The following is a 12,599-nucleotide window of genomic DNA, read 5'->3' as shown; positions in this document are numbered from 1 at the left end:
ACGTCGCCTTGTCATACCAAAACAAAGAGGCACCAAAACACTTTCCCGGACTTTCAGTTTCATCATACCACGGTGGTGGAATGACCTTCCCAACTCAATCCGGGAAGCTAACTCACTCTCTATCTTCAAAAAACGGCTAAAAACACATCTTTTCCAAAAGCACTTAACCAGTCACTAAAAAAAAAAAATAATTAAATAATAATAATAATAATAATTTACATTTCTTTTTGCACTTAAATTTGTTTTGTATACTATTCTGATGATAGTGAAACTTTGTAATATGGCACTTTTTGTACCACTGTCTCCTTAAGATGATTCGCTTATGTTTTCCTCTTTTGTAAGTTGCTTTGGATAAAAGCGTCTGCTAAATGAATAAATGTAAATGTAAATAAATGTAGATAGATGGATGGATGGATGGATAGATAGATAGATGTATAGGTGGATGGGTGGGTGGATGGATGGGTAGGTAGACAGACAGACAGACAGACAGATAGACAGACAGACAGATAGATAGATAGATAGATAGATAGATAGATAGATAGATAGATAGATAGATAGATAGATAGATAGATAGATAGATAGATAGATAGATGTACAGGTGGATGGGTAGATGGATGGATGGGTGGGTAGGTAGGTAGGTAGACAGACAGACAGACAGACAGACAGACAGACAGACAGACAGACAGATAGATAGATAGATAGATAGATAGATAGATAGATAGATAGATAGATAGATAGATAGATAGATAGATAGATAGATATGACTCATGTACTTTTTAGCAGAAGTTGATCTGCCTCATCTTGCTGAATGCCTCAATGTCTGCATTTCTGTCCACATATTCATTCATATTGTTGAAATCACCTGGGATGTATCCAAGGTGTTAAGACTTGAACTTCACTACTCTAAATGTGAAGAAACACGTGAACTGTAACTGGGAGTGTTTGAGAGTAACTAATTCATGCAGATCAAAGTTCACACAAAACATTGACAATAAATGTATACATGTTCAAAAAGAAGTGTGAAATAAGAGTAGGAGTATGAAAGAATTATTTGACATGCCAGACTTGTGATATGCAAAAGAGTTGAATGGCCTCAGTGCTAATGAGCTGGACAGAGTTCAGGGTAAAGAACGGCCCTTGAAACCGTGTACACATACACACACACACACACAAATTGTACAGTACACCAAAATGCAGTAGGCAGGATTTTATAAAAGGACATTTATTGTTACTTGTTACATATAGGCATGTACTTAATTCACAAAATATCCATGTTAAATGCAAATAAATAAACGTTATTCTTTGTATGTTATCTGTAACATGTATTTCAAATGATATAATTAAAAACAAAATTATAAACTCCAAGCTTGCACATCAGTAGATCAAACATGTAATTGTTGACATGCAGTTAAACACGAGGTTTCAGTTTTTTATTTTATTTTGATTGTAACAGAAAACTAAAATGCTACAAGGACAGCAACAGTTCTTCATATTAATTTCATTATGGCTTCATGTTTACTTTAGCTTTATTAAAAATAAATAATTAAAACACAACAAATATTTGCTTACTGTAAATAAAGTAAAAATAATTTGAATGTCATGCTTTGAGGCAGGATCAAGATGCACCAATTCGTATTGATATAAGATGGCTTTTCAAAAGAGCATTCTGTACCACAAGGGCCTTAACACAAAAAACAACTATACCATTTTACATAGAAAAATCTGCATTATTGGTAACCAGCCAGAAGAGAGAGTGTGCTAACTAAGTTGATGTATTATCAATGATGGTAAATGCTTTGTTTTACATATATGTAAATAAATTAGCATGATTTTCTCAGCACTTAAACAGTCACAAATGTCTGCTTTAAGGAATATTCTGTGATTAATACAAGTTAAGATCAATCATCAGCATTTGTAGTATAATGTTGATTACCACAAGAATGAATTTTGACTTGCCCCTCCTTTTCTATATATATAAAAAAAAAAAGCACAAATCTCGGTTACAGTGAGGCACTTGCAATGGAGGTGAATGGGCCAGTCCATAAACATTAAAATAGCTACAAGACGTAAACAATATGTTGTTAACATGATTTTAGCATTATAAAATCACCTTTAAACTTTATTGCCAATTCGTTGTAATGTTGACATAAAATGACCATAAAAAACATTATTTAAATAAGTTTACAGCTCAAATAATACACAAGTTTTAACAGAAGGATTAATGTAAGTGCTTTTATAAAATTATAAGCTTTTCATTTCTGCCTTTAAATCTTTGCAAAAATTGGCCCCATTGAAAGTGCGTCACTGTAAACAACATTTTTTATTTTCTTTTTTAAAGACGAGTTGAAAATAATGATTGTGATAATTAACATTATGCCACAAATGCCTTGAGTTTGACAGAAATGTTTCTTTAAAAGTATAGATCTATCATTCTGTCATCATTTATTCACCCTCATGTCATTCCAAAATCAATATGACTTTTATTATTCCATGGAACAGAAAAACATATGTTAGGCATTACGTTAACCCCAGTCAGCATTCACTTTAAAGCATTTGTTTTTCTCCTTACAGTGAAATTGAGTGGTGAATGAGGCAGTCATTCTGTCTAACATCTCATTAGATGGAAAGCAAGTCATACTAGTTTGGAAAAACATGAATGCGAGTCAAGGATGAACGAATTTCACAACTGGGTGAGGCATCACCCTCTCCACTCAGATAATGCTTAAAATCAAAACTATGTCAGATCTGAGACACTAAAGTTTTCCATAAATGCTGCCATAAATTTGACTGATAACAATAAAGATTATCTTAAGATTAGTTTCCTGTCGTTTCCTCTTTTTAATGTTGTATTTACTTGTTTTACCCTCATTTTACATTCATTTTTACAAAGTTAAACAGCATGTTCATCAAACACTTTAGAACAGTAACACTCTTGTGCCTGCATCTCTTGATTTGTCGAGGCAGTTCTTCTATACATCAGAACACAAACAAAGTACACAAGGCAGCAATCACTGCGGTTTACTTTGTAGCACATAAATACACATCTGGATTACCACACCAGCTCATTCAACAGTCATGGCTGACGTGTACAATTATTTAACACTGTGTTCCAACTCAACAAGGTTTACAACAAGTATAAACGCACAAAAAGAACAAATCACTTTTACTGCTTTACCAAAGCACTTGCTAAAATGTATATTCTGAATCAAAAGAATACAAGAACAGCTATTAACAACATGTATGTATAGAAAAATAGAAAGACAAAGAAAAAACAATGCATTGAGGATTGAGATGAACGTATAGTCTGGTGATAAAATACCAAAGATACCTGGCTCTGTAATCCTGTATTATAGTGTTGTAAGTGCACCGGCCAGTTCTAAAACCGCAGGAGGAACCTACAAAGTTTAGTGGGCTTCACACCACAGCAGTTTCATTTGGTTTCCAATGTGACACTGGCTACACAGTGACAGCAGAGAGGTATTACCAACATTTTGTAAACACAGGGCTATGGTATTAAGCCCTTTATTTGGCATATGTAAAGTGGCCAACATGTGTACAACATTTCACACCCGAATCATCTCAAAACAATGAAAAAAAGAAAAAACACTATACAATTAGTATTGTTTTAGTCTTTTGTGGGTGTCTAATGCCCCGGCACACTGTTGAACTGTGTAAACTTGTATTTATATCTTTAAAAAAAAGAACCGAATGGAGTTTACAAAGGGAAAACATTCCAAAAAAAATTCTTTAGAAGTGTGAATGAGCCATCTTCTGTTCCACAATGTTCTTCTACCCTTAAACATCAACACTTATTCTGTAGCACACTGGATTCCAGACAAGCTCAGTCAGACCTTTCTCTTGGTACAGATCTAGAAGAAAAAGATTCCATTGCCCTCCTTGTAAATCGCAGTTGGTGCCATATCTTGACAGCTCTATCGTGTTGACTCAGGATTGAAGAGCAGCACTGGTGTGTTTCTTGGTAAACACTTAGGGGACAGTTTGAACATTTATATCTGTATCAAATCTCATGCATGGTTGAAAATTCTGTAGTTGAGAAGTCTTGTAGGTCTGTGAAGGAAAGAAACAGTTTGCTGTGCAAAAAGATAGATGCAAAATGTCAGGTGTGCAAATCTCTGTGTTAAAAGAATGATGCTGCAACGCCGGAATGAGGGTTGAGAGCAATTTTACAAACTTGATGTAAAGGAGTGATTTGGGACTTTCCAAAAGCGATGGATGTAGGAAAGTTTAAAGAGAAAAGAGCTGTTTAAGGCATCAGCTTTGATGGCTGTGATTCTCCTCAACAGTCCCCAGTACTGGGAGTCAAAGGCACGAAACCACTGAGGACTCACTCCACACCAGCTTCAGTCCTAGAAAAGGAAATTACATTAGCAAGTTCATACATATTTCAAAGTTGGTCCACCAATCAGTGGTTAGGGTAAAATGATCTTACCTGGCTATGATTTGCTCTCAAAGGAGATGGCTTCACTCTCATCTGAAAAGCAAGAGGAAAGTTAATTCTCAGAGGTTTTCAACTTTCGCTTGCTTTACTGGAGCACAGTGAAGTAATTTCAAGCATACCTAACATTACGATTTCTATCTTTTTGTGATCTCCTTCACTGTGGTAATCGTTGCCAAGCAGATGGTTTTGTGATTCACTAAAAGGCCTACATTGCTCAGCAGATCCATCTACAGCTCTGAAGGGATGAACAACACAGAGTTACAACTAGACTGAAAGTTGGTTTTGCACAAACAGTGCCCCCTAACGATGATGAAAGGCAGCTCACCCTTTATCCGAAACATCATGCTGGAGACATTCAGTGGGCTGCTCTGGATCAATAGTGACCAACCGTGTAGGAAAAGAGAGGCCGTCTCCCTGACTTCAACAGACAGACAAAAACCTAGTTCTTTCAATTTTATTCCCCTAAAGTTGTCAGTTTTATGCATTAAAGTGACAGTTCACCCAAAAATGAAAATCATTTCATCATTTAGTCACCCTCATAGCATACCAGGTGGGATTTATTTCTTCTACTGAACACAAATTAAGATTTTTAGGAGAATATCTTAGCTCTGTAGGTCCATACAATGCAAGTGAATGGTGGCCAGAACGTTGAAGCTCCAAAAAGCACATACAGGCATCATAAAAGTAATCCATATGACTCCAGTTAAATCAATTCTTCAAATAAATCTTCAGAAATGATATGATAGGTGTGGTTAAGAACCAGATTACTTTTAAGTCCTTTTTTCCTGAAAATTCTCCCTAGCCAGTCGATGGCGATATGCACGAAAAATGTGAAATCACCAAAAACAAAAGATCACTTAGGAGAGAAGATAGTGAAAATGTATAGTAAAAAAGGATTTAAATATTAATTGTTTCTCACCCACACCTATAATATCGCTTCTGAATATATATATTTAACCATTGAAGTCATATGGATTACTTTTAGGATGACTTTCTATGGATATTGGAGCTTCACAGTTTTGGTCACAATTCACTTGCATTATATGGACCGACCAGCAATTTCAAATAAAGTAACACCTTTATGTTTTTGCAAATACCAGTCAGCATGGTGCAGTATGTGCAAACACAGTACAGGAAACACAGCTGTACAGGCAACAAACCGACAGCTGTTGAAAGACAGCTAAACAGCGTATAACAGAATGCAGGGGTCTCAATCTATGGACAGGCGATATGGCTACAAAAATAATTTCAATATTTTTCAGCCTGTTGACAATATTCAATATATACTGTATCTCAATTATGTTTGTGTTTGTTCTGAAATGGCTTAAAATTTATTTTTATGAATTGGCATGGCATGCAATTAAGTTTATACACATTTTTTGATTGGTAACCCTTATTTTGTTATACAACTTTTATGTAATTTCGACAAACCAACATTTACAATAAAGAGGTTTTAAAATGTTTAACTTAACTTTAACCCCTAAAGTGGTGCTTGACCATGCAAAACTCACCACCCAATGTTAGAGTGTTTCAAGTTATTGCCAGGGTATTTCTATGCAGCTGCTAAGGTGTTCAGAGTGGTTGCTATGTTGTTCTGGCTGGTTGCTAAGTGGTTTCTTACTGGCCAAAGTCAAATAAGTCCATGCCAAGTCTCTGATATTTGCAACCCTAGATATGACTGGGGTTCCTCCTTCAATATGAGTCTATGGAATTTTATAGCCCACTGTATTGTCTGCCAGGCTGAAAAGTAATAGTGCATCTCTCCTCAACAAGCCTCATGCTGTGAGGAATCGTTTGTGTCCGTAGCACAAACTGTGCAGGATAAGTTACCCGCCGAAAATTTAAAAATAGGGTTAGAGGTTTGTTCAAATACCTAACCCCAAACAAGCAATATTAGTAGTGATGCTTGCCTTAGCAAGCACAACTAATAAAAACACGTTACTATTCAGACTCACCTGGTAAAGACAGGAAGTAGCCAGTACTTTTTCTGGTCCCCAAACACTTGAGCAATATTCTTGCTGAAGCCCAGGGAGAATCCATTTTTATCAGGGCCGTTTCTAAAGATTGGAGCTCTGAACGCTTCTGAATATAAAATGACAATCCAAAAGAGTTAAAATGCACATATACATGCTATATAGTACATAATTATTGTGCCCAGAAGCTGACTGTATCCTAAGATGGATTTATGCTCAAACAAAATCAGCATCCAGTCTTTTTAACAGTCTTTCCAGTCCAAACTAAATTAAAGAGGCTGATGGGGAACAATCAGGAAATTGCCTCAAAGACTTCAACACACGGACATTTGAATTACCAGTTTGCCAGAAATTTGTCTCAACAAGGTCTATCTTGCACACAGCAAGCCCACTGCTGTTGCTATGGTAACTATACAGAGCACACTCTCTACAAGCATTACTGCTTTGTATTCATAAAGCTTTTGGCTGTTTTAGAAACATGTATCTATTCATGCATATGGACAACAGTACAGAGGTGAGTATGGTCAGGTTTGTTACCTATGGTGGACCTGTTTTTTCCCACAAGCCACAAGTGGTAAGTGAAGAGTGAAAGGATGCTGATGCAGAACATGGCCGCCACAAAAAAGAGAAACAAGACATGGAATTTGGCGTGAGACTCTGGCAGGTCAGTCTGAGAGAGGGGGGAGAGAGAAAGGAGAGCTGTGAGACAAGGATCAACAACGAGCAAGACATGGGCAACCACACAAGTCACTCTGACACAACCCAATGATAGGGTCACAGGGGTTAAGAAGACACAAATGACACTGATCTTAACCTAATGCACTAACGTTTACAGAACACAACACCATGAGGAATTACCTTTGGACAATTCTCTGCCGATTTCCTCCGGCAAAGCTTAGTTCAAACAGAGACAGACTGTTAGACACAAGGAGAGCACAGCAGGAGAGCAGAAGCTTATCTGACACAAGCAAGGATGGACAACAAAAACCACGTTTACACCTGGTATTAAGATAAATGGGTTTTAAAAGGTTTTATGATTGGATCACTCACAGCCCATTCAGAGGAAGTCAACAACGCATCTGACCACATTGCATTTGCAATCACTAATCCGTCCTGATAAGTCCCGGAGAGCAGAGAAGGACCATTAGGCTAAAAATAACCATCCGACCGAAATGTTTTAAAAGCACATATACAGTCGCAAGACTTTACTGAACTTTTTAGTATGCCTTATATCAACATGCAGTAACACAGACCATATGTTAATGCAGGTACACATTTGTGATTCAAGTATATTAGGAGAAATTATGTGTCGATTTTTGTACACCTTTTCCGTTTTGTGCTTTATCAAAATGCAATAAAAAAACCAATGTAGTTTGATGTTTGCAGTAATGAAATCAGGTACCCTCCCCTCAAAATCTAAATACAAGTGGAGATGCATTTTAGATGCATATGTGGAGAATTTACTTAGAATGAATTGCGACCATTAAAAGCAATGGTTATTTGCACGTTCTGTCTGCGCTGGTTTAACGCCCGAATCACTAAAGGATCTATGCAGATCAGGCAACAGTGCAAACACGCCCTTAAAATCGCTGCTGAACACAACTTGCATGGGCAATTCCGATCTTGTGGGCCGATTCGGAACGCTATATAGGGTAGGATTGCAGCAGACCACCGTTATCAGACACTATTTGGCAGGAGTGAACAGCATCACTGACTACTGTGATCCAGACACCTGAATCATCGCTTCAACATGTCTAAAGTGCGCTTGACTACACCGTGCATCTGGATATAAAGCAGATTATAACGCTCTTCTCCATCATTTGATTGATCACTGCGGATATATTCAATAGGAAATGTACTTCTCTTTTAAATAAAATTAATTTTACCACCTGATTTCATCTAATTCAATGTAAATTATGGTGGGAATTTTTTGCAAATGAAGTGCAATCTAAAATTAGGCTAATTTATTTGGAAAGAAGTTGTATTTGCGTGGAAAAGAATGACAATTACTTATTTAAATACTCAAGATGCAGCACTAGATTGGAGGAGGTTAGTGAATAAGACACAGCTTATTGTGTAGAAATACCACACGCAAAAGTGCCGCAACGGTTTCGTAAATTCGCCTTATTACTACCAAGTGTAAACAGGTTTTAGAGAAACTTGGACAGCTGAAAAAGATAGGAAAACATTAATGAAGGAATGAGGGCAGAAGAATTGACAGATGAAGGTGAGCGAAGGCAAGTAGATGGGAAATATACTGACAGGTTAATATGACACTGAAAATAAAACTTTGTTCTGTGCCTCATCTAGTGCATGGAGGTAATTCAGACAGGAAACCGCTGATCTATAATGGGAGATCCATGTTCACCCACACGTATAACACATAATGACTTACCTTTATACTACACAATATGGCAGTGAAAAGGTTTATGTACAAGGAAGAATTTTACACAAATTAATACGTTGAAAAGGTGATTAGACTTCTGCGGGATCTACTTACTGTCCAGAACTTTATGAAGTATTGTAGGACAGAGGCTGCAATGAATAAGCAGTAAACAAGCGAGTAAGTCAGGAACAGGATGAAGAACTTGTAGTTGGAGAATCCCACACAATTATTTACCCTTTGAAAGAGAGAGAGAAACATGAGATGTGAGCTTTGTGTTCTAGATTTTTATATATTGTATGGTATAATGTATGTAAACAACATCATAATATTTTATTATAAAACAGGGGTCTTCAACATTTTCAGGCAAAGACCCCTTGGTGGATAGAGAGAGTAGGGACCCCATGTTATAGATCGTATTAAATAAAGTGTTGCATTTTAAGACTGGTTTATAATAATATGAGTACCACATACTTTGTCAAGATGCTTTGATTACACTCCAAAGCCATTTAAATAATCATCATTGATGTACAGGGTCACATACTTCAGAGTACATTTCCATTTTAGTTAATACATTTTAATGTGGAAAGGACAATTCAATATTAACTGAAGATTTCTTAGTTTTGGTTGAGGTTGAATTATTATTGTATTTTGTTAAACGCATGTTTTCATTTTATCAGAACAAATGTAATAAATGAAACCTCAGTGTCAAGTATCCCACATTTCACTCACCATGGACAGTGGTGATCCATCTTCAGTACACACCTGTTTGTAAACAAGTTATAATGTGTGAGATCTTTAGCAATAAACTTTAACAAAATCAAAGAAACCAAAAGTGGAAAAATGTAAAATACATGTGAGGAGACACACTCACATGTCACATGCAGAACAATGATGACATCTGTCTGGTTTGATCACTTGGCAGCGGTCACAGTAACGAGCAACTACAAAGGCAACAAAGCAAAAAAAATTATAATTTTAGTTGATCTAAATCATACAAACTATGACTATTTGGACAAGTATATAAAAAAAAATGGCAATCCAGGGCATGACAGATGATCTCTGACCTCCAGCCCCAGTGCGGGTATAGACGGGCAGACTGCTGGCCACTCTCTTCAGGATCTCCTGCTGAGTCTCTGGCCGCTGTTCGGTCTCATACTGCTCCTTCTCCGCTTTGGGTAGGCAAAACTGAGAAACAAAATATACAAGCTGTGACAAATCTGCTGTAAGAAATCTTGTTCTATTCAACAAAAGTAGTAGGTGATAATTATATGTAAACAAGTATTTATTCCATTGAAACTAACAAACAACGTTTTGTGTATATTTATTCAGAATATTGTCTTGGATATCATGGAAAACAGATCAGCCTTTATTGTATGCATATCTCCAATGTGGCAATGTGACAAAACAAATACAAAACTGTTTGTTTTATACTTGCTGTACCTCTTTGGAAGGGTTGGCTGGTCTAGTAAAAATGGTTTTCCAGTAAGACCACACAAACATGATGAACGACAGGTGAAAGACAACTAGGTAGATGACTGCAAGGAACAGAGAAAGTACAGTTTTTAAAAAAAGAAGATACTCTTAGTGCATAAGCCTGAAGAGAAGTTTCCCAGAAACAGTCCAGAGTCCAGTCTCTAAACAGCTGTTTTTGATTACTGAAGCAGTCGGACTGTGCTGGACGGCCTGTAGTCAGCACAAATACGGATAGTATAAAGCCACAATAGCCTCAACTCTGACAACTGTGCCGTTTTCCTTTTCAAACAATCTGACATAATTAATCTTTGACCCTTGAAAGAAGTGTTCATTCTGCTAGGTATAATGTATGCTAAAGAGTTTTGTGGTGTGAGAATTAATGAAGATAAATTGCATTTTATCTTCAGTAATATGCACAGCATTTGTCTGAAAAACAAGTAGTGTACTCACTTTTTTCACCAGTGCTGGAAATAGTAACTGCAGAGGTTGGAAAACAGAAAAGAGATAGAAACTGTTTAGCTGACATGACTTGATTGTTTTTTGGAAACACAAGTGTGACATATGAACACATTCCTGTTCAAACATGCACAAAAATACCAGAAGTGACTATTAAGTCAACTGAATGATGACTGTGTTTGCATTAAAGGAATATTCCACATTCAATACAAGTTAAATTCAATTAACAGCATTTGTGAAATAATACTGATTACCACAAAAATGAATGTTGACGTCCCCCTCCTTTAAAAAAAAGAAGCAAAAATCCAGCTCTAGTGAGGCACTTACAATGGAAGTGAATGGGGCCTATCTGTAAATGTTAAAATACTAACGATTTCAAAAGTAAAGCCACAAGACATAAACAATATGTGTGTTTACATGATTTTAGCGTTAAAAAATTGCTTACTAACCTTTTCTGTGTAAAGTCATAGCCAATTTTACAACTTTGTTGCCATTATTATGTAATGTCAACGAACCCAATATGCCTGTAAAAATTATGATTTAAACAACTTTACAGCTCAAATAATAGATGAGATTTAACAAAAGATTTAATGCAAGTGCTTTTATAAAATTATAAGCTTCACATTTCCGCCTTTAAACCTCCAAAAATTGGCCCCATTTACTTCCATTGTAAGTGCCTCATTATAAGCTCGATTTTTGCTTTTTTTAAAGGAGGGTCAATTCGAAATTATTTTTGTGGTAATCAACTTTATTACACAAATGCAGTCGATTGAGCTTAAATTGTATTGAACCCGGAACATTCCTTTAATTGCATAAACAACAACGATGACAGAAGTCACAGAGAGGTAAAAACTTGTAAATTAAAATAGCCATCTTCCCATGTATAAAAGGTGGTTTATGCAATTATTTCTCAAAATAAATTCACACGCACAAAATTCTCAGTTCTTCAAACATTGTGGATAGTAACCAGGGCGAAGCCCTTCTGGAAACGTCAAGAAAAATTTAATGGGTTTACTACTATAACATAAATGTAAAATATACTTTCTATAGTAATAAATACCATGTTTTATATACCAAGAGGCTAGATGTAAACACTAATTTACATATTCAACAGAAACGAACTGTACACTAAACTAATAATGTAGTGAGCTTGCGGGCAAGCTTTCCTAATTTTCTACATTGTATACAACATAAATTATGCTTCGCCGTTTTGTTGTTTTCCAATCTTAAATCAATAAGCTAATTACCCAGCTCATGTAAACAGATAATTCGTTGCTGTTTGAGTTCAGGGACTTCCGGTCAGCAAGTGACGCTCGGGTATTGAAAATAATAAAGCGAACTTACATAGACACAGCTCCACCACGTACGCATAATAAGACCAGCACACCACTAAGGCAATAAATATCACCGGTATCCACGCAAGACCTCTCTGACAGCACCTCAGTACATGTGTAGGCGCCATCTTCCTTGACTACAAAAGACGGGAAGGAAGGGTTGAGATCCGTCCATTCGTTCTCAGACGGCTTGGCCCCGCCTTTGCACCGCCTCTTATTTGGAGTGACAAGGAAACGCCCATCTATCCCACTACTGCTCAATGGTTGGCTCATGGATATTAATGATATTACGTGACATTCACCAGGAGGCTTTAACTGATTTGCTGAATAGCAGATGTTGGTAAATAGGCGCAAGTCTACTGGCGAATCATCGAATCCTTAATGAATATTAATTATTATACCTTATTCAGCCCCGCCCCTTCCCATGCTCCGCTCTTCCGAATTTTGTCATCTAACTTCCTGTTTGTATTGAAGCTACTAGAGTCGCTCGAAATTAATTACGTGTGGAAGCACAAAAA

At 36.6% G+C, this 12,599-nt stretch overlaps 1 protein-coding gene across 2 annotated transcripts; it reads right to left on the bottom strand.

Moving 5' to 3' along the window:
- Window positions 1-1,207: 1,207 nt before the first annotated feature.
- Window positions 1,208-12,243, bottom strand: zdhhc20b (zinc finger DHHC-type palmitoyltransferase 20b). 2 transcript variants are annotated; one of them, XM_052113752.1, is made up of 14 exons: window positions 12,092-12,243; window positions 10,742-10,768; window positions 10,259-10,353; window positions 9,883-10,003; window positions 9,690-9,759; window positions 9,548-9,580; window positions 8,933-9,053; window positions 7,291-7,326; window positions 6,970-7,102; window positions 6,415-6,541; window positions 4,785-4,877; window positions 4,579-4,694; window positions 4,451-4,492; window positions 1,208-4,367 (listed from the first exon to the last, which is right to left on the bottom strand). In XM_052113752.1, exons 1-13 carry the CDS (start codon window positions 12,207-12,209, stop codon window positions 4,455-4,457), a joined length of 1,128 nt encoding a protein of 375 aa, XP_051969712.1. In that variant the 5' UTR covers window positions 12,210-12,243; the 3' UTR covers window positions 1,208-4,367; window positions 4,451-4,454. The 2 variants fall into 2 exon arrangements, with proteins under 2 accessions (XP_051969712.1, XP_051969713.1); XM_052113753.1 differs by lacking the exon at window positions 7,291-7,326.
- Window positions 12,244-12,599: the final 356 nt, after the last annotated feature.

The sequence above is a fragment of the Xyrauchen texanus genome, chromosome 41 (genome assembly GCF_025860055.1).
Source record: "Xyrauchen texanus isolate HMW12.3.18 chromosome 41, RBS_HiC_50CHRs, whole genome shotgun sequence".
NCBI classification, from domain to species: domain Eukaryota; kingdom Metazoa; phylum Chordata; class Actinopteri; order Cypriniformes; family Catostomidae; genus Xyrauchen; species Xyrauchen texanus.
This window is presented reverse-complemented; position numbering and strand designations above follow the sequence as displayed.

What these genes read in the sequence shown, in the direction of transcription:
- zdhhc20b (XM_052113752.1), bottom strand. Translation starts at nt 12,209, where the DNA reads ATGGCGCCTACACATGTACTGAGGTGCTGTCAGAGAGGTCTTGCGTGG. An exon ending in TACCCGCACTGGGGCTGGAG is followed by an intron (nt 9,760 to 9,882) that starts GTCAGAGATCAT and finishes TTGCCTTTGTAG; the next exon opens with TTGCTCGTTACTGTGACCGC. An exon ending in ATGGATCACCACTGTCCATG is followed by an intron (nt 9,054 to 9,547) that starts GTGAGTGAAATG and finishes TCTCTTTCAAAG; the next exon opens with GGTAAATAATTGTGTGGGAT.